The sequence below is a fragment of the Narcine bancroftii genome, chromosome 4 (genome assembly GCF_036971445.1).
Source record: "Narcine bancroftii isolate sNarBan1 chromosome 4, sNarBan1.hap1, whole genome shotgun sequence".
Lineage (NCBI taxonomy): Eukaryota > Metazoa > Chordata > Chondrichthyes > Torpediniformes > Narcinidae > Narcine > Narcine bancroftii.
Window position 1 is genome coordinate 276,935,094 of NC_091472.1, and position 22,083 is coordinate 276,957,176.

The following is a 22,083-nucleotide window of genomic DNA, read 5'->3' on the forward strand; positions in this document are numbered from 1 at the left end:
AGTAACCCAAACTTCACTTGCTTGCCTGTTCATTCAAACCTTATCCCCGTGGAGTTCAAAAATCCTTCCGGGAGTTTTAGTGCAGCCAATTAATTGTGGATAAAGCCATTTACAATAGATGTTTTTTGAAGAATGAATTAAAGTAGATGATAATTCAAATGCAAAAAGAATAATTGAACAAAGTTTTGAAACTGAATGGTTTATGCCAATATTTATGATTTGTAAGGAATAGCAGAGAAATAGAAACATGAAACTATTTAAAGAGGATTTGAAGAGAAAATATGAGAACAACACATCATTTGAATTCTTTAGAATTTGTGTTGGGTTTTCAATTTGTAATGATGAGTTATGTTTGTTTTCTTTTTTTTAAATTTAGACATACAAAACAGTAACAGGCCCTTTTGGCCCAAGCTGCCCAATTACACCCAATACAACCCCCAGTACTTTTTTGAATGGTGGGAAGAAACCAAAGCCCATGGGGAAAATCCATGCAGACACGGGGAGAACGTACAAACTCTTTACAGACAATGCGGGATTCGAATCCCAGTCTCAATCGCTGCATTGACTGCTTCTCTGTCATTTTCTCGACTACCTGCAACATGATCTGCCAATAGCTTTCGAGTTGATATATTAAGAGTATTCTAAATCTGTACAAAATATCCATTGATTTGATTAGAACTGAATATATTATTTTATCATAAAATCATGGATGTCATAATTCAGAAAGAGGTAATGTATCCTTGCAATTCTGTTCTTCTTCATTTTAGCCTCACTCTCCTTTCCTTTCAGAGCTCTGGGATATATTGTTTAAGTTTTCGAGGTATTGGTGTCCCTGAGAGTGCCTGCATTTATTGCCCTTGAACTATATAGCTTACTTGTCCATTCAGTTTATACTTTGCAATTCTCTTTGCACTTATTGGTTTTAGTGTGGTGGTGTTTAAAAAAAAAGAATTTGCAGTCATAGATTTACTTTCTTGTCCCTAGAGTCAGTCACATTTTGCAGAGAAAAACAGATTACAGTAAAACCCCTTTTCTCTGGAATTCAAACATCGAGCAACTTCAAACAACCAGCAAAAGAAATCAAGGAAAATAAATAAATACTAAAACAGATAAATAGAATAAATAAAAATTAAATAAAAGTTTTAAAATTGTAAAATTTTCTGAAGTAACGAACACGTTTGGTGAAGATGAGAGCAAATATTCAGCCAGCGAAGTGCCTTGGTCGTGCTTTGCTCATAGCTGCTGTTTGAATAAAGTTGTGTTTGAGTAAGATGGTGTCACCCAGGATGAAAAGCTGATTAAGGCCACTCATCTTTGGGGTGACTCTATTCAAGTATCTCTTTATCCCTGCTTAGTAAGAGTTTTTAATCTTTATTAGAATATCATTAAGTATAAGGGTTTATTTATAAATTTGGGGGGAGGGTGAGTTAATTATAATGTTATTGTTCATTTTTCGTGGAAGGGGTAGGAACCAGCAGATGCAGCAACAATTAAATGCTATCAAAGAATGTGGCTGAAAATAAAGTAAAATGCTTTAAGGCTGATATATTCATGTAAGTGAAGTTTGTTCAGAGTATATACAGTATAGTACTTTTTGTCTTTTAAACTGTTTATTCTTAATCCAAGTGTATCAGTTGGGCATTGTAAGAGGGAGTTTCAAGCAACCAGAAAACTTGCTTTTCCGGCATCTACCAATCCACATTGTGGTCAGATAACAGGAGTTTTACTGTATCTAAATATGAAACATTGCCAAACTTTGATATGTAGATGAATCAGGATCTAGTGTATGATCCTGGTAGGCAAGTACTACGATTATTTTGGAAAGCCAATTGGATGTTATCATTTATCGTGATAAAAATTGAAAGCAAAACTAGGGAGGGTATGCTTTATTTAAGGAAGGCATTGGTGAGACTCAATCAAACTGAATACTGTATTGATCTCCTTACTTGAGAATGAATGTCAATGTGTGAGCAACAGTTCAAAGAATGTTTACTGGACTGATATCTGAAATGGACAGATTGACTTATGAGGAATGAATGGATTTGTTGCAGTTTGGTTGAGTGAGAAGAGACTTGAACAAAGTACCAAATCCTCCAAGGATCTGACAGTGTGGAAATGGAGAGTATTTCCCCTCGAGAGAGAGAGAGAATCTGGAACAAAGAGCTACAGTTTAAAAATTAGAATTCATCCAGTTTTGACAGTTGAGGCATTTTTTTTTCTTTCAGAATTTCATGAGTCTCCCTTTCTTTTAAGGCAGTGGTAGATCGGACTTGACAAGTAAGGAGACAAAAGGCTAGTGAGGTAGATGGGATACAGATTTGAAGTTGCAGTCAGATTTGCCATCATCTAATTAAATGGTGGCAATTGTACAAGAAACTAAATGCTCCGGTGCTGCCTCCTATAATCTGACTGTTGGCATAAACATTTCCAATTCCCTCCTGAAAACAATGATTTATTCAATTCTCACCATTTTATAATTTCCCTTGAGGTGGAATCCTCAAATGCCTCTTGTATCTTCTGCCAAGGTTCTAGTTTCTATGATTTGATAATATATAGAAAATACTCACAAACAAAGATTTTAATTGAATTTGGAACTGTCTCTGAGATAATGCCAAATGAAAATATTTTACCCATGGATAGGAGAGACTTCAATTTTCAAATTAAATGCATTTTTGGATTTAAAATGCTCATGGTATCATTTACACAGCAAAGGATTGTTATGTATTTTTTGGCTTTTATCTTAACATTTTGTACATGTTGGAACTCACTCCCAGTGCTTTCTAAATTACAAGTTGGTTGCAATTTATTTTTTCTCTTTTGTTATTTTATGCTATTTCTGTGTGCTTGGGGCTTTCACCATTCCAGTTTAAACTTTGCGATCCTCTTTGCAATTATTGGTTTTCATGTAGGGCTCTTTAAAGAAAAAGAATTTGCAGTCATAAAGTAACTTTCCTGCCCCAAGACAATTTAAACTCTATTCAAACACTCTATCCAAGAATTGCTTTTCAAATACAGCAATAATTGTTAAGTTAACAAACACAGCAGCCAATATGAGCTTATCAAGGTGACATAAATAGAATTTAGGTTACAGATCACTTCATGTGGTTTTGGCGGTGTTGATTGAGGGATAAATATTCATCAGTGGATCAAAAGAATTCTCTTCATCAGTGAGACTATGAATTTTTTCAAAGTCATGAAATGGGTAGGTATGATCTTAGCTTCACATCTCAGAAATAGAGCACATTTGTTTGCATCGAAAACTACAGAATGCTGGAAGCACACACCATGTTATGTCTCATGAACTAGTGCGAGACACTACATGGATGTTTAAAGTCAAGATTCCCTCATCCCTCTTCAGAATTGGCAAGAAACATTCAAACATGTTTTTTTAAAGTTCCAGAGAGGTGGAAGATAGAGAGAATGACTGTTAGGGTGCAGACTGAAGTTATATTAGTAGAAATTATTTTTTTCTTCAAAAAAGGCAGAGACAGAACATAAAAATGAACCAAATAAGAAAGGAAAGCTACAGTAACATTTTGAAGAGACAAAAAGGCTCTCTGAAATTGTTGCACCCATTATTTAATCCATAGAGCTACAACATATTTAGAAAGAAGATGCTTAGTGATTGAATTTATCTTGGGCAGGATATGATGTTGGAGGCAAAGGGAATAAAGTGGCAGGTAAAAGGAATCCTGAAAAAAGGGGATCAGCAAAGCCATTCTGCATTGAACAACACTTGCAGGAAGTCATGAGAGTCATTTGGGCACAACATGTCCTCTGTTTTGTGGACCAATTTCTATCGCCAAGCATTGACACCAGCATTAATTGAACTAGTTGAATTCTGAGAGAAACAATTGTCAGAAAGACCCAGTGGCAGGCAGTAAGCTAACCAGGAGTTGAGAGAAACCTATTTGAATTTGTCCTCACCAATCTACATTTGCAGATACATTTAAAAGTTCAAAACATCAAAGTTTAAAGTTCAGATTTATTTTCAGAGTATATACATCCCATACAACCCTGAATGACCATGTAATCAAATAAAGAAGTGTAAACTGTGTAATGCAGAGAGAAGAAATTAATGAAGTGCAAGAGTAGAAATCCTTAAGTGAGCCCCTGATTGAGTTGTTGAGGAAATGATGGTGGAGGGATAGCAGTTGTTCCGGAACCTGACATGTGAGTCTTGTGGCATATAGAAATCTTTTCTAATGGTAGCAGCCCATGACAAGATTGAATCTGAGTCATAGAATATTACTGCAATGAATCAGATATTTCAGTCCTCCATGTCCATCTACATGTCCTATCTTTACTAATGCTATTTTCTAGCTCTCAGCCCATAACCTTCTCACCTGCTATTTGAACGAAAGGCATACAAGGGTATTAATTGAGTTATGACTTGTTGAATTTAGTAGGAATTGTCATCACATGGTTATTCTTCTTCTCCACTTTTGGTTGTGATTCAAATCCTTGACCCAAATTGTCGACAGTTCCTCCATCCCATCGCCATCTTCAGGATTGCTTGACCTGCTGAGTTCCTCCAGCAGTTTCTTTTTTTTCTTTTTAACCCCAGATTTCAGCTTCAGATATTTCTTGTGCCTGCCATTACCAAAGAACATATGAGCCTATCATGTACCATCAAGTAATATATTTTTCCAGCTCTTTCATTGCTGATAATTTACAGACAGCATGAAGTTGATATCCTGCCAGTATTTCAATCTACAGAAATTAACAATGTGATCCCTTGGCTGTTTTTAGGAATTATCCAATGTTTCTGCAGTTGTTTTATTAATTTTGAGAAACTTCCAGCTCATCACAGATTAAGCTTTAAACTTATCAAAAAACCACAGGAACAATATTGGTTTTCAATTTAGTTGTGAGTGGCATAAATTAAACCACAGTTTAGAATGGGCAAGGGCATACAGGAATACTTGGAAAAATCAGCAGGGGCCCTACTGCCACTGCCAACTCAATTCCTTGGAAGCAGATCAGTACTCCTTCAACTAACATCAATGTGGGAGGGGAGTCACGTGATGAAGTAGTGGCCGGTCAGGGAATTCCAGCCCTCTCCGGAAAAGTTGAAAAAAAACGCACAAAACACAAAGGTACAAGAGTAAAAATTAAAACAAAGTAAAAATAAAGGTGAGAAGAAAATGGCAGCGAAGAGAGAAAAGTCGAAAACAACGGGAAGAAGAGAAGATGAAAAAAAGTCGGAAGAAGAAGGTGAAGGCCTTACCTGTCCGAGGAGGCCCGCCGCGGAGAGAGAAGCCCGCTCCCTCAGGTCAGTGGAAGTCCCGGGCTCGGGACTACAAAAATGGCTCACAGAGCCGAGTAAAAGTGCGCAATGCACATGAAAAAAAACACACTGACGGGAGGGGGGAACAGCTGCGGAGTCGATCTCCACAGCTGAGAGAGACACCTGCAACACAGCAGCAGGTGCAGAGCATGGAAAATAACGACAACAAGAAAGAAGAGGGTAAAAAGAAAACAAGGAAACAACAGATGGTTAACCCAGAGGAAGAAGAAGAAGAAGAAGAACAGAAAGAAATGGAAGAAGAAGAGAAAGGCAAGACAATGGATATATTTTTTTTTAAAGAATATATGGAATCAGTGAAAGAATGGCAATTACAAGAATTTAATGAGATAAAAAGAAGAATTAAGAATGCAGAAGAAAAAATGAATAAAATAGAAATGGTCATATCAGAGATAGGAAAAAGAGTGGAAAATGTGGAAGAACGATAAATAATTGTAGAAATGGAAGTAGAGGACTTAAAAGAGAAATCAGAAGAATCTAATAAAAAAGTTAAAGAGGCACATGAGCTGTTAGCTCAGAAGATAGATATAATGGAAAACTATAATAGAAGAAATAATATAAAGATAGTGGGCCTTAAGGAAGATGAAAAAGGCAAGAATATGAGAGAATTTATAAAAGATTGGATCCCCAGGATCCTAGGAAGACCAGAATTACAGGAAGAAATGGAAATAGAGAGGGCACATAGAACATTAGTCCCGAAACCACAACCGCAGCAAAAACCAAGATCCATTTTATTAAAATTTTTAATATATACAACAAGAGAAAATATAATGGAGAAAGCAATGAAGAAAATAAGAGAAGACAAAAAGCCACTGTCAAAAAATGTATTTCTATCCAGACATAAGTTTTGAACTCCTGAAGAAGAGGAAGGAGTTCAATACAGCAAAAACGATCTTATGGAAAAAAGGATATATATTTATGTTAAAGTAACCAGTGGTACTTAAAATAGTTATTCCAGGGCAACAAAACAGACTATTCTTGGATCCAGAGGAAGCACAAAAATTTGCAGAACAACTACAAAACAAGCAGAGAGATGAAGACATGTAATGAGAGTAAAAATGACCATGAACTATATGTATGTGTGTATATGGGTACATATATATATATATATATATATATATATAGGTGTGTATGTATATGTGTGTATACATGAGTGTATCCGTATTTAGAGGAAAATATATAGAGTATAGATAAGAATTAATAAGGGAATGAAAGGGAATAGAGGGAATAAGGAGGGAATTAAAAGAGTGACCTTTGTTATATATGAAAATTGAAATCTTTTCCGGGGGGGGGCTGGGTGGGGAGGAGATACGGTCACTGCAAAATCAGTTGACGCTTGCGAGTGAATTCACAAATCCAAATGGAGAGGGGAGATGTGGTTGCCCAGCAAGGGTTAAAGGGCAACTCAGGAGGGGGAGGGAGAATGGGGTTAAAGAAGTTTTAAGTAGGAAAATAAGGAAAATGTTTGATGTTTTAGAAATGTCGTCTTATAAAGTGTTCAAAACAAGAAAGCAGAAATGGATAAGAAGGAAAAGTGATGATGGAGAAACGGAAAGGGAAGATAAACAAAGTATGAAATGGCTACGTTGAACTATATGACTTTAAATATTAACGGAATACATAACCAAATCAAAAGGAAGAAACTGCTAAATTTACTGAAAAAAGAAAAAAATTGATATAGCATTTGTGCAAGAAACACATTTAACTGAATTGGAACACAAGAAATTAAAGAGAGATTGGGTAGGACATGTAACAGCAGCGTCGTATAATTCAAAAGCAAGAGGAGTAGCTATATTAATCAGTAAAAATATACCAATTAAAATAGAAGAGGAAATAATAAATCCAGCAGGGAGATATGTAATGATAAAATGTAAGATATATTCGGAGTTTTGGAATCTACTCAATGTATATTCACCTAACGAAGAAGATCAAAAGTTTATGCAAGATATTTTTTTGAAGATAGCAGATACGCAAGGGAACATATTAATAGGAGGGGATTTCAATCTTAATTTGGATTCAAATATGGACAAAACTGGGAAAAAAAATTAACAGAAAGAACAAAGTAACCAAATTTATAATTAAATCGATGCAAGAAATGCAACTTTTGGATATATGGAGGAAACAACACCCAAAGGAAAAGGAATATTCATATTATTCGGGTAGACATAAAACATACTCAAGAATAGACCTATTTCTGTTATCAGCTCGTATGCAAGATAGAGTAAGAAAAACAGAATATAAAGCTAGAATATTATCGGACCATTCACCCTTGATATTGACAATAGAGTTAGAGGACATCCCTCCAAGAATGTATAGATGGAGATTAAACTCCATGCTACTTAAAAGGCAGGATTTTAGAGAATTCATTGAAAGACAAATTAAAATGTACTTTGAAAAAAATACAGAATCAGTGAAAGATAAGTTTATACTATGGGATGCAATGAAAGCGTTCATTAGAGGGCAAATAATAAGTTATGTAACCAAGATGAAGAAGGACTACAATCAGGAAACAGAACAGTTGGAAAGGGAAATAGTAAATATAGAAAAAAAATTAGCAATGAAGGAAGATACAACTAAAAGAAGAGAATTGGCAGATAAAAAAATAAAATATGAAACACTACAAACACATAAGGTGGAGAAGAACATAATGAAGACAAAACAGAAATATTATGAACTAGGGGAAAAAACGCATAAAATTCTAGCATGGCAGCTTAAGACAGAACAAGCTAAGAAAATGGTATTGGCATCAAGGAAAAAAGACATATAATCACATATAATCCAATGGAGATTAATGAAAACTTTAGAGAATTCTATGAACAATTATACCAAACTGAAAACGAAGGGAAAGAAGGCAAAGTAGATGAATTTCTAACTAAAATTGAACTACCAAAATTACAAATAGAGGAACAAAATAAATTAACAGAACCATTTGAAATAGTAGAAATACAAGAGATAATAAAAAAACTTCCAAATAATAAAACACCAGGAGAGGATGGATTCCCAATAGAATTCTATAAAACATTTAAATATTTATTAATTCCTCCCCTCCTGGAAGTAATCAACCAGATTGACAAAACACAAAGCTTACCAGATTCATGTAAAACAGCAATAATTACAGTAATACCAAAGCAAGGGAAAGATCCACTCGCACCAGCGTCATATAGACCAATATCATTACTTAACACAGATTATAAGATAATAGCTAAACTATTAGCAAACAGATTAGCAGATTATGTACCTAAAATGGTAAATCTAGACCAAACTGGATTTATTAAAAAAAGACGGACAACAGACAATATTTGTAAATTTATTAACTTAATTCATGCAGTAGAAGGAAGTAAAGCACCAACAGTAGCAGTTGCTTTAGGCGCAGAGAAGGCCTTTGACAGAGTAGAATGGAATTATTTATTCAAAGTATTGCAAAAATTCAGTTTACCAGAGAAGTATATTCATTGGATTAAAGCATTATATAAGGGGCCATTGGCGAAAGTGACAGTAAATGGATATATATCAAAGCAATTTAATTTAAGCAGATCAACAAGGAAGGGATGCCCACTATCACCCTTATTGTTCGCGTTAGCTATAGAACCACTAGCGGAATTGATAAGAACAGAAAATAATATAAAAGGGATAAAAATAAAAGATAAGGAATATAAAATCAGTCTATTTGCGGATGATGTTATAGTATACTTAACAGAACCAGAACTATCAATAAAAGAATTATATAAGAAATTGAAGGAATATGGAGAAGTGTCGGGTTACAAGATTAACATAAATAAAAGTGAAGCAATGCCAATGAATAATGCGGATTTCTCAAAATTTAAGAAGGAATCACCATTCAGATGGCAAATGCAAGCAATAAGATACCTAGGTATACAAATAAATAAAAATCTCGGCCATCTATATAAACTCAATTATTATCCACTAATGAAAAAATTACAGGGCGATTTAGAGCATTGGAAAGATTTACCACTAACACTAATAGGAAGGATAAACTGTATTAAAATGAACATTTTCCCAAGGATACTATATCTATTTCAGGCATTGCCAATACACTTGACAGAGAAATTCTTCAAGGAGTTAAAGAAAATAATAAGGAAATTTTTATGGAAAGGGGGTAAACCGAGGATAGCAGTAGATAAATTAACAGAATGGTATAAACAAGGAGGCTTACAATTACCAAACTTTAAAAATTATTATAGAGCCGCACAATTAAGATACCTGTCAGATTTTTATCAAACAAGGGAAAAGCCAGATTGGACTAGATTAGAACTAGATAAAATAGGGGAAAAGATACCTGAACACATATTATATAAATGGGATGAAAAATTGGTACAACGTAGGAGTTCTCCAGTATTACATCATCTGCTCAATATTTGGAAGAAGATTCATGTAGAAAGGAATAAAACAAATTACCAATTACCAAAACTAATAATGACGCAAAATCAGTTACTCCCTTTTACAATAGATAACCTTTCCTTTAGAGAATGGGAGAAAAAAGGGATCAAAAGAATAGAAAATTGTTTTTCAGGAAATAGATTATTATCCTCTGAACAAATGAAGGATAAATATAATATAACTCAAGATACAGTGTTGGCATATTACCAATTGAGATCCTACTTGAAGGACAAATTAGGAAGTAATCTGAGGTTACCAGAGGGAAGTAACTTTGAATATGTGATTACAGATACAATGACAATCAAAAGATTTATAACAAATATGTATATTAAACTGCAAGAAAAGGAGAATGAGGAAACAAATGGTAAAACTAAACAAAAATGGGAACAAGATTTAAATATAAAGATAAAGAAGGAAACATGGGAGAAGTTATGCTCTGGAACGATGAGCAATACAGTAAATAACAGGTTACATATGATACAATATAACTGGATACACAGGCTATACATGACACCTCAAAAGTTAAATAAATGGGACCCAACAGTATCTGACAGATGTTTTCATTGTAAAAAAGAAATGGGAACAAAAATTCATGTAATCTGGACATGTGAAAAAGTAGAAAAATTTTGGGAAGATCTAAACCAGATATTAAATAAAATTACAGAAAACAATATACCAAAAAACCCAGAGATCTTCCTCCTAAGTAACATAAAAAATAAAGAATTTGGACTTGATTTGGATGGTGCACAAAAAAGATTTGTTAAGATAGCTCTAGCCGAAGCAAAAAAATGTATTATGTCAACCTGGAAATTGGAAGATAATTTGAGAATACAACAATAGTATGTAGAAATGAATAAATGTATTCCATTAGAAAAAATAACATATAATTTAAGAAATAATATTGAAATATTTGAACAAATATGGGAGCCATACATGAAACACAATAGAGAAAACCTACCGGGGACATCTACCACCTAAATTAATGAAAGGAGAAGGAAATGAAAAGAACTGACTCAGTGGAATTTCTTGTTTATTTTTATTGAATGACAACATTGTTTGACTGGTTTAATGTGTCTTAGATTTTGTACTTTAAATGAATGGGGGGGGGAGGTAGGGAGGGTGGGATGGGAGGAGGGAGGGGGGGAGAAAATGACACTGTATATATTTGGAAAGGAAAATGTATGTATCTTGGTCAGTGTGGTTTATGGTGTGAAAAATTTAAAAAAATTAAAAACTAAAAAAAAACTAACATCAATGTGAGTTTCAATTCTCTATATGTATAGAAGATCCAGAAGTCCTCAGCTCTGTATTGCCTGGGTATTAAGTACACAATTGTGTTTTGCATTTAATTCTTTCATGCCGCGTGATAGAGTGTTGCATAACAAGAAGAAATGCCTTGCCTATTATCTTCAAAGTTCTTCCTTGTGGGAACTAATTGTGTGGAAAAAAAGCTGTTATTTTCCTTCTTCATAACTTCAATTAGTATTTGGATTTTGAATAAAATGCTTTGGGATGTAAATAGATCATAAAAGCACTAAAGAAGTAAATGCAAGGTCTTTCATTCATGTGAAATTGGAAACTATTAAATGAAACAATGATGATATTCACTGTTTTGGTTTTGATGGGTTTTAAAGGAGCAAGAGGATATGAACAAAATATTCTACACCTTTAGGGTTTTTTTTGCTGCCCTTTACATATCTTCAAGGTAAAAATAATCTTGAGGAATTTTAGAGAATCTGGATTTTACTTGCAAATATGACTACAGTAAAACCCCTGTATCTGGAATTCAAGCAACCATCAGCCTCAAGTAACTGGCAAAATAATTATCTAACCCAGTGGTTCTCAACCCTTTTTTCCACTCACATACCAATGTTTTATTTAAATGCATCATGACTTATTCACTTTCATAGTCAATGCCTCAACCTGTGAAGGTATGTATGCATTATATCTTCTTTATAACCTTATCTTTTTGCATAACCATTCTCAAGGACAAATGGGCCTTGATTCCCAGATCCCCTTACACATCAATACTGTTAAAAATGTCCTCCCATTCACTGTAATACATCCCTTACATTTGACCTCTTAAAATGCAACACCTCGCATTTGTCTTTGTTAATCTATCTGCCACTTATTTATAACTGGTCTATATCTTGATCCATTCTTTGATAGCCCTCTATACTGTCCACAACTCCACCATCTGCAAACTTACTAACCCACCACTTACTTCTTCATCCATCATTTGTGAGTATATATAAATGACAACAAGGATGCCAACACAGATCCCTGCAAAATACCACTGGTCACACACCTCTAGCCGCATAAACTCTATCTTCTATGGGACAGCCAATTTGGATCTAAACTATCAATGCACCTGTGCATTTTTATCTTCCTGATCAGCCTACCATAAGGAATGTTGTCAGGTGTCTTCCTTAGGTCCATGCAGGCAACATCCATTCAGCTACTCTCACCAGTCACCTTTTTCACTACAAAAAACTCAATCAAATTTCTATGGCATGACATGCCCCAAAAAAGTTCTGTTGACATTAATAATCTAATTATGCCTTTCCAAATGTGTGTAAATCCTATCCCTATGTATCTTCTCCAATAGTTTCCTTACCACTGATCATACTCTATAATTTCTTGGATTATCCCTCTTTCACTTCTTGAACAAAGGAAAAACATTGACTGTATTCCAGTACTCCAGGGTCTCACCTGTACTAATGTTTATTTGCTCATCTCTACTGGGCTTAACTTGTCCATAAGATGTCTAGGCTTGTGACAAGTACAGGTATCTAATAATTACTTGAACAACTGATTTCACATCGCTCCAGTTGCAAATAATGTAGTTATGGAATCCAAAAGAACTTTAAAACAGCTTTAATTTGTTTCACAAAGTTAATTACAGATATTCCTTTCTTATCCCTCATCTTTTGAAGATGTTGTATTTAAAGGTTGTCTTGATCACAGGCACGAAACATGTAACATCAACAGCCCACACCCAAATTGAAATTTGATCACATTTGGAGCGGAACAGTTAGTACACAAATATTTAATATACAAGGGCACTTCTAACCCTCCACATACTGACTCCGCCTCAACTTACAAGACCCCCTCCACTAGGATGTGGTATTGCTTAGAAGTAAGAACTTGTCTCTTTTATACTTTGCTTCCAAAATTCAATTTCATTGAATCAATGGAATCAAAATTTAATGAAACAGTATTATAATTATATGAAATGGAAAAATTCTACAGGTGGAGGCACTAAATAGTGCTCTCAAACACTTTACAAGTGGTGCTTTTTAATATAAAGGCTATGGGAGTGACAATGTGCTGAATAACAGCCACACTCTTATCATGTTTAAGGATGCACACATTCTGGAAAAGAGCAGTTAATAGGCTTGGGAATCCTGGCTATTTGTGGAGACTCCAGTTGCAACAACTAGCAGAAAAATTCTAATTATTTATACAAATAGCCATGACATTTAAATAAACATAATCTAAATATACACTAACCATATCCTCATGAAATATTAACATGAAATGTTGCTGGAGCTCCAAAGTGATTTCCCTCTGAGGCTAATTAATGTTTTGTTGCTTTATCAAGGGCCTTCAATTAATTACGCTTATTCGACTGAGTAAAGTTGCTGCTTGTTGACATCATCATCTTTGTTCTTAAGATAAATTGGCGCAGTTGTTAAAAATGTCAATCAACCCACATTATTAGTAAAATTCAAGATTTTAATACCACTTATATTCTGTAACTCTGCAGATGCACAGTGGGGTTTAAAAGTGATCGATGTGACCAGAAAATTAACCTTTGTGATTACTACTGCCAAAATGGAGGGGTTTGCACTTTAACTGCACTTAATGAGCCTCAGTGCAAGTAGGTTTTGACATTATTGCCAAAAAATTGTTCTTTGCTGTAAAATGTCGAATTCCTGCAGAATCATTGTGCTTCATGGCATTTTTGAATAGCATTGTAATGTTTTTTTATGCATGGCATGCTGATGGGTCTACATCAGAATCAATCATCTCCTCAAAGCATAACTTTTTAAAACCTGTTTGTCTTTAGATCCTCAATGCATGTTGCTAAGTGCTGTGTATTTTTACCTGCTGGTGTTGTCTTTTGAAGGCTATCCTATTTGGAGTATTTTAACTTTAGATTATGAATTTGTGCATTTCAGGTGTTCAGATGAGTGGTCTGGCACTCAATGTGAAAGACCAGCTCCCAAGAGCAGCAAAACTGAAAATATCAGAGAGAGTGAGTATTTTAAAACCATGCTTTGTTCTTGCTGTTGTTCAAGATAGTTTTTTTTTTCAACTTAAGGGCATCTTTCAGATAAATAGGTTAATGTCTTGTTTGGAGATTTTAGGATGTTGATGTGACTAAGAATTGACCATTACACCTCCTACATATGACAGAGTTAAATCAATTGGTTTACAATTTAGCATTCTGTCTGGTAGCCTTGAGCTCAAACTGATTGTGTTTATTTCTTCTTTTAGTAACAAGGTGATAAATTAATGGGGAATGCTGATCTGCACTGATTGATTTGTAATTATCTGATTAAATCTTATTGATTGAATTAGACCTGATCATGGGCTGAAGAATACAATTGCTGCTGTAAGTTAGTCAACTCTAAGGCATTTTGCAGTTGTCATCCCATATTGAAAATGTATTAAAATTTCATATATTGGGTTTAATTACATTTAGAGAGAGGACTATAAAAAAGACCCAACAGCAATATTAAATCTCAGTCTGCACTTTGGTCGTTTTTAAACTCCCATTATTTACAAAAAAAACTAATTTGTTTGAAATGACCCTAATCTAACCCTACCCTAATGTAAGGCTTAATTGAGATATGATATTCATTTACTTTTGACAGATGTTACCGAGCAAGTAGAAGACAAAAGCACATGTATACTTGTTCAAAATTGATTTCCTTTCCACACAACAAAAGAAGAAGATTTATATGATCTAAACATGTGGTTCAACAATTATTTCCTTCCGTTAAAAATGATTATCGTCATGAGTCTCTCATGTTTATCGCTTTGTCCGCGAGCAGATTTCAAACCAAAACAAATTTGCTAATAGTCAATTGTAGGATGCTCGTAATGTAAATTTTTAATCGGATATCAGATGTAGTTTTGGTATTGCTTACGGAGATTGCTCGAATTTCAATCTAAAAGCATCATAGTCTTGAATAGGATAGATGGTCCATCAATCATGTCCCTTATCAGATTTGTTTATAACTTCAGAGGGCCCAGTCAATAATATGATTATTTAATTTATTGTTTCAAGTGAAAATTTTTCAGTGAAGTTTCTTCATTCCTATTTTCTCAATTGAGTTTCTCTCCATTTTGCTCTAAATCCTCAGAAAATTAAAGGTGTGGATTTTATTTTAAGCAAACAGTAAGTCACACCAATATGTAGTTCATGCACAAGATAAAATCATTATGCTCGATACTCGAATGTCTGCTTTACATATTATACATATAAACACCATCGATCTGCTTTCATTTCTGAAGCTGTCCATTGAAGTCTACTAAAAATAGTGGCAGCACTGCGACTGGTGTGGACCTGGGAGAGTGCAGAGCGAGAACAGCACTGCTCCACAAGGTCCAATCAACCGGTCTTACTGCTTGCAGCACTGAACAGACTTTTAATGGCCTGTTAAAGGAGCCAATTATGTTTTTTTTAAATTAAAATCCAGAAACTTTAGTGTCTGTGCCCAAGATAGTGATTCCTGTGGTTAGCAGTAGCCACGGGGAGTTGCAGATTCAGGAGGAGCAGGACAGGGCACTAGAAATGGGGAGAACGGAGGAGATGACCCTATTAGAACTGCGAGAAAAAGAAGCAGAAGGACTACCCTATAATAGACTAGCGAGGGGCTCATCAGCTGAAGAAACCACACAGGCTGCAGGCAGTCAGCGACTTGTGGTCAAGGGACTCACATATCCAAGATTTGTGAGAATGCTGAGGGCAAGAAGGGCTGATGAAGATCAATGTTTGGATCTGGAACTTGCGTTGCCGATGGTTGGAACAGGGGTCTGTGCATTACAGAGGTTGTGTTTGTGCTAGAGGCGAGTCGACAAACACTGAGTCTCTCGCCCCTTTCACACTTGCAAGTGATCCGAGGAATCAAACAGCAATCATCCTTTAAAGTGACAAGTGTGAAAACAAAATCAGCTCAATGCCAGCATCAGATGACGTCATCTCATGCCGGGGATTGATGGCCTCGACCCCTAATACAATTCCCAGTGTCCGCAATCAGGCAAGTGTGAAATGGGTAATTGCATTGTGGGATTGAAATGACATCATTTTTTTCATGCCAATGTCTGGGTGGAAGTGTGCTGCCGACGTGCTGGAGTGAAGGTAATCCAGACACACCTCTGCCATCTCTCCTCTGACACTGTAACTAGAGGGACACATTGGCTGGGCTTGTTAAGTGCTGTGATTCACAAGATCAGAGTTTATTTGGGTTGACTTTAAAGAAGTTCTAATCAGTGAAAAAGGTTAAAAGAGAGCAAAAATAATGGCCTCTGCACACTGAGGTGATAGAGAAGTGCAGCAGCTTCTAACACTAAGGTTGGAGGAGGCATCAGATTATATTAATGGGCTCAATAAAGGATGGTCAATTTTATGAGGGAATTGCCACAAAGCTCAGGAAACTGGGGTATAATAGGGAGAAGAGACAAGTAATAAACAAATTAAAAACACTCAAGAAGAGGCTGGACCAGGTCATGGACCATAATGGGAGGAGTGGCACAGACTGCTGGGACTTGCCTTATTTTAATCTTGCTTATGACATTTAAAGTTGAAGCAGACAGCCCTTTTGGGCAATCTTCATGCTTTGAGGAGGGGCTGATGCGTGATCCCCTCAACCCAATTTGCAACCTGAGGTGGATGAGGAGGGTGAGGTGCACAAAGGTCACCCTTGAGCCTCATCTCCAACAGACCCACCAACCACCCCTGGTCCCTAATCTGCTACTGGTGTCTTCCCCTCCCCCATTACCTCTACCACTGGCTGATCAGCAGATGGCAACTGACCTGACATCAACTGTCAATAATACAGGGTTAACACCTCCTGCTGTACCGAGAGCTGGTAAGACTTGTAATTAATCTGTTCAAAGAAAATTCATGCTTGAGTTAAAGGTGAGGGCATGGCATTTAATTAACATACTTGTCTCACTGATATGAAGATGCAAAAAGGAGGCTGAGACGTAAGAAGCCCATGAAGGGGCAGGAGGCAGCAAATGGGATGCATGTGCTCTTACCCGAAATAGACCAGATAGACCTTGAAATAGAACGAGACAGAAGGGAGAGGCAGGCTGAGACATTGCAGAGGCTAATGCAGGAGCAACAGATGGCACTGCAACAGATGTGCCAGGCTGAAAATGAAGGATTGGAACGCGTGATAATGGAGATGCGACAGGAGATGCAGGCACAGACAGTAGTTATAAGCAGACTGGGCTCATCAATCGAAATGACTGGGCCAAACTAACCTTGGCCCTCCACCATTCAGTCTTCTTCAAACCTTGCCAGGTGCCTCTTTGTGTACCCCTTCTGCCGTGTACCACCATCAGCCTCCCCATTTCCATTCTCCTCCCTCTTGCTGACCTACACAGCCTTCCCCTTCTTGTGGCCATCTTCTGTCTCCAATGGTGTACCCAGCCTACATCCCAAACGTTAGCAACCTCTCAGGTGGGACACACTCATCACCGGTAGGTGCTGAGGGTTCAGCTGATCAAGGCATTATTGGCCATTATCTCAGATCCTACATTCATCTGCTGGAGGATGAAGTTGAGAATGTTGAATGATCAATTTACATCCTTTGTTCTTCACTGAAGTCGTAAAGTTTACAATTCAGTAGTATATTGAAGTCAAGTCAAAGGTCAATATGAAAGAATTTTCTGTTTTCAAGATGTTAAAGTTTTATTCAAGGAAGTTTTTGCACTGCCTTTATTGACAATTTTTATCCATGTTTACATTGATGTTGTACATAAAGTTCCAACAGTTATTATATAGCTTTTATTTTCAAGTTCAGATGAGCAATAAAGTTTTATAGACTTCTATAGGATTAGACAGTTATTTCCCTCATTTCCACAGAGGACTGTCTTTATAGCCTCGCGTATGGCCTGTAGTTCCACTGTAAGGGATTCTTTCTGGAGGAGGGAGATCAGGGACTTCAGCCCTCCATTCTTCCAGGAAGTGCTCCTTGTTAAGCTCACAGATATTATTTAAGACACAGCAGGCAACAGCTACATCTGACACAAAGGTGGTATAAATATCTGTTTGTTTGGACAGGCACCTCCAGCAACCTTTGAGATGACCAAATGTATTCTCCACAACCATTCAAGCAGAGCTTAAACTGAAGTTGAGTGTGCTGTTACAGTGATCAATTATGTGATTTTGCGTGAACCCCTTTATCAGCCATTTTTGCAGTGGGTAGGTGGGGTCCCCAATCAAATGTGCAGCTATTTCCACACCATTTCACATTTCTGGAGACCTGTGATACAGTCAAATAGAGTGTGTGGTGAGAAAGAGCAGAAGGGAACAAAGCTGGGGTTTATCACACACTTCACATGGTCACATGCACTTGTTTCTGTCAGAAATCACTTGTGTCACTGGGGAATAGCTGACCACCTGCACCTTCAGCAATTATATAAATCCAAGAGTTGACATGAATACAAGAATCGTGGGTGTGACCTGGCCAACCCGCATAGACATCAATGAAGCTGCAAACACAGAGGGTGACAGCTATAGCCAACTAATGGTAATATTTTCAAGTGAGGATAAATGCTAATAAAAGAAAGATCAATCTTACCAGCTGTTGTGATTAACAACAGCTTGCAGAATGATGGAGTGCCACCCTTTTTGATTGTAGTAGGATGCTGGATTCTCCTGTGAGGCATTCATGGGAATATGTGCCATCTATAGCTCCGGAACACATTGGATAACCACCCCTTCTTTCAGATGCCTCGATAGTCTCTTGAAGATGCTCCCCAATTGGCAACCCTACGAAACATGGCTAGACGTACTTTTTCATTGCAGCAGTTACCTGCCTCACCAACGTGAATGCAGTGGAGATACCAACTCCAAAAAGTACACTGATGGAACAATACTCTCCAGGAGTAGCATACCACCACAAGGTTCCAGGAGTTCACTGGCCTGTAAGACCAGTCACTCTTTGCATCAATTTGCAGATAGAGGCTGATGAGACCTAATTGAGTGGTGATGGATTCATATAACTTCTGGGTGTCCAAGGAGATCTGTTTGATGTCAGTCATTGTATGGAATGAGATGACATCACTTCCATCTTTTCCATGCCGCGTCATGCAGGGACTTCCAATTAAAGGTAGAACAGACCAAATGCCAGGGATAAACCCTTCAGTGTCCCAGTTAGGAGTGGTCTAGTGTGAAAGGCCAAACTCCCAATCCTATCACAAGACACTGAATGGCCAATTTAGTGGGATGCTAGTGTGAAAGGACCTTCTGAAGTGACTCTCTTTTGCTACTCTTTCTCTCTTACTGTAAGGCTGGTGGGCAACACTAATGGCAATTCTCTCTGCTTTACAGCAGGCAGAAGAAAATTTCATGCAATATTGCATTTTCTGTATTATTACATGACACTAAAGGAATCTTAAATGTGGGTAGTGTGTCCTTTAAAAAGAAATAAGAAAAACAAAAATCTTAAATGTTTTATTCATAGTTTGATGAGACTGTTCCCCAATTGCCACTGATTGGACCATTGAGTTCTAACTTATGATTGTATGAGTGAAAATGGACTTGTACATTTGATTACTTTATTGGGTGAGTATCTGACACTGGAAAATGTCTAGATGTTCCAGTAAGAATCAAAACCAGACATGTCCACCATATTTGTCATTCTATGATTGGTTACATAATCTGCTCAGAAGAAAACTTATTTTTTGCGTTCTGTTAGGTCTGCTTTGTTCATGAATGAGTGAGACAAACACCAGGCTGAGTCGAAATAGGGTTCTTTGTTCTTTATTACCGGATTGTAACACTTGCGACTAACCATGTTAGTCGGAGAATGCATTCTGCCGTTATCAGCAAAATGGTGATTTTTTATACCCTTGGATATGTGCTTAGAACATCATCATATCATTACTTGTCCAATGACTAAAACTGTTGCTATCCTTTCCCTGCTAGCTTCCTGCCTCTCAATCCATCAATGTCTCTCTTATCTTGTAAGTACAAGGATGCATTCACATCTTGTTACAGCCCTGTACATTCCCATCTCATGATGTTTTACCTAACAGGAGTACAAGGACACCTCCCCTTCTTGTTACAGCCCTGTACAGGGTAACTCCCTACACATTCCCATCTCATGATGTTTTACCTTACAGTTCTGAACAAGAAAGGTTGCTTTCTTCACATGTATCTCATGTTACTCAAGCACGTTGACAAATTAAAACCATTGGCCAGCCTAATCTGTATTTACTCAGTTTAGTAATGTTAAGAATATGTGCAATTGCGCATCTATCATGATATCTGATGGAAGTTATCTGAGAGGCACTGTTAAATTTTTTTCCCTTTTTTTTGACAGGAAACATCACTTTTATCATTCCAATTGTTATCTTGGCTCTTTTGGTTCTTGCAATCATTGTTGGAATAATCATCTGCAAAAGAAGACAATGGTCAGTGATTTTAACCATAATCTAGTTGTAAAATAATAATGTGTAATATAAGGTATTATTGCTAACCTTAAGCATCTGAAATAAAGCTTGTTTTGTCTGTTTCATTCCTCTTCCTGCGTGTTCGGAAGTTTCCCAATGCATCATATTGTGGCACTAAACTGAAATTCTCTACAAAGAGATCAAAAATCTCAATCCTTGAAACAGAAAACTCTCACACTGGTGAAGTAATTGATAATCAATTGAGGTTGGTGCCAAGGTACCTTCTTGAGACAAATTACTGGTATAGTTAGCCTGTATCTAATAGAGCCTGGCCCTGGGTGGGTCACGTCTCCAGAATGGAGGACCATCGCCTTCCCAAGATCATGTTATATGGCGAGCTCTCCACTGGCTACCGTGACAGAGGTGCACCAAAGAAAAGGTACAAGGACTGCCTAAAGAAATCTCTTGGTGCCTGCCACATTGACCACCGCCAGTGGGCTGATATCGCCTCAAACTGTGCATCTTGGCGCCTCACAGTTTGGCGGGCAGCAACCTCCTTTGAAGAAGACTGCAGAGCCCACCTCACTGACAAAAGGCAAAGGAGGAAAAACCCAACACCCAACCCCAACCAACCAATTTTCCCCTGCAGCCGCTGCAACCGTGTCTGCCTGTCCCGCATCGGACTTGTCAGCCACAAACGAGCCTGCAGCTGACGTGGACTTTTACCCCCTCCATAAATCTTCGTCCGCGAAGCCAAGCCAAAGAAGAATAGAGTCTGGCAATGATTGCTCTTTCTTTTGGCTATACAAACAAGAAAACAGTCCACTCATCAGCCCTGATGTCCCCAATCATGATCTGTATAAATTTTGTTGTCAATAATGACTCCAATATATTGTCTTTTATCCAATAAACCTCTAAATGTTGTCCACAAGTACTTAAAAGTATTTTCACATACAATTTCTGTTTTGCAACTCCTTCCAGTGTGAAAACAGTCCGGAGGCATCCTCTATCAAATGGTGGCATGAATGTAGAAATTGGAAATCCAACATACAACATGTATGAAGTTGACCATAGTCATGAAAATGCTGAAGGCTTGTTAGATCCAGATTTTACATTAAATCCAGAAAAGGTACTTATTTCAATCATGATTAATGAGTTTATTGTCATACACAGCATTACAATATACATATGAACAAAAAAATCTTACTTGCTGCAGCCAACCAGGTATGGTACTTGGTTTAAATATAAAATTCCAATAATATACATCAAATCACCATACTTCAAAAGATTATACATTCGGATTTTTTTTTAAGTTTGCTCATTTTATTTCTCTGCAGCATTTCTTGGAAAGAAAACAAATTCCTGTTGAATTGTCAATGCAGTCAATATAGATCATTAATTCAGAAAAAAATGGGAATTGTGGTGGAATATTATGAAAAAAAATCATTTTTTAATTTTATGGAAGTAAAATTGATCTTCACGAGTATCAACAGGCTCACAGCGAACCAAGCGCTTCACTTGTAGCCCACCCAGACTTTCTTTAGCATTAACTCATATTTCTAACTTTAAAATTCATTGGTAACACTTATCCTGGTCTTGCAAATATTATCAAAAATCAGCTCCAAATTCTTCTCTTAAAGTCAGGAACAATGCTGAATACTTTCTAAATGACCAGGTTATTATTGTATATGGAAACTTGGGATCTCTTGGAATTTAATGCTGTTTTATCTCATTTA

At 36.7% G+C, this 22,083-nt stretch overlaps 1 protein-coding gene across 13 annotated transcripts in view; it reads left to right on the plus strand.

Annotated features, from left to right (window-relative positions):
* Positions 1-22,083, plus strand: part of LOC138761991 (low-density lipoprotein receptor-related protein 1-like) — a 1,165,126-nt gene that overhangs the window by 1,140,945 nt on the left and 2,098 nt on the right. For 7 of the 13 annotated variants that reach the window (XM_069935089.1, XM_069935090.1, XM_069935092.1 and 4 more), the window contains 4 exons: positions 13,476-13,589; positions 13,891-13,967; positions 20,278-20,368; positions 21,329-21,476. In XM_069935089.1, the coding sequence (XP_069791190.1) occupies positions 13,476-13,589; positions 13,891-13,967; positions 20,278-20,368; positions 21,329-21,476 (430 nt within the window). Of the gene's footprint in view, positions 1-13,475; positions 13,590-13,890; positions 13,968-18,011; positions 18,483-20,277; positions 20,369-21,328; positions 21,477-22,083 lie in introns of those variants that run through there. The other 6 variants (XM_069935091.1, XM_069935093.1, XM_069935097.1 and 3 more) reach the window with 5 other exon arrangements.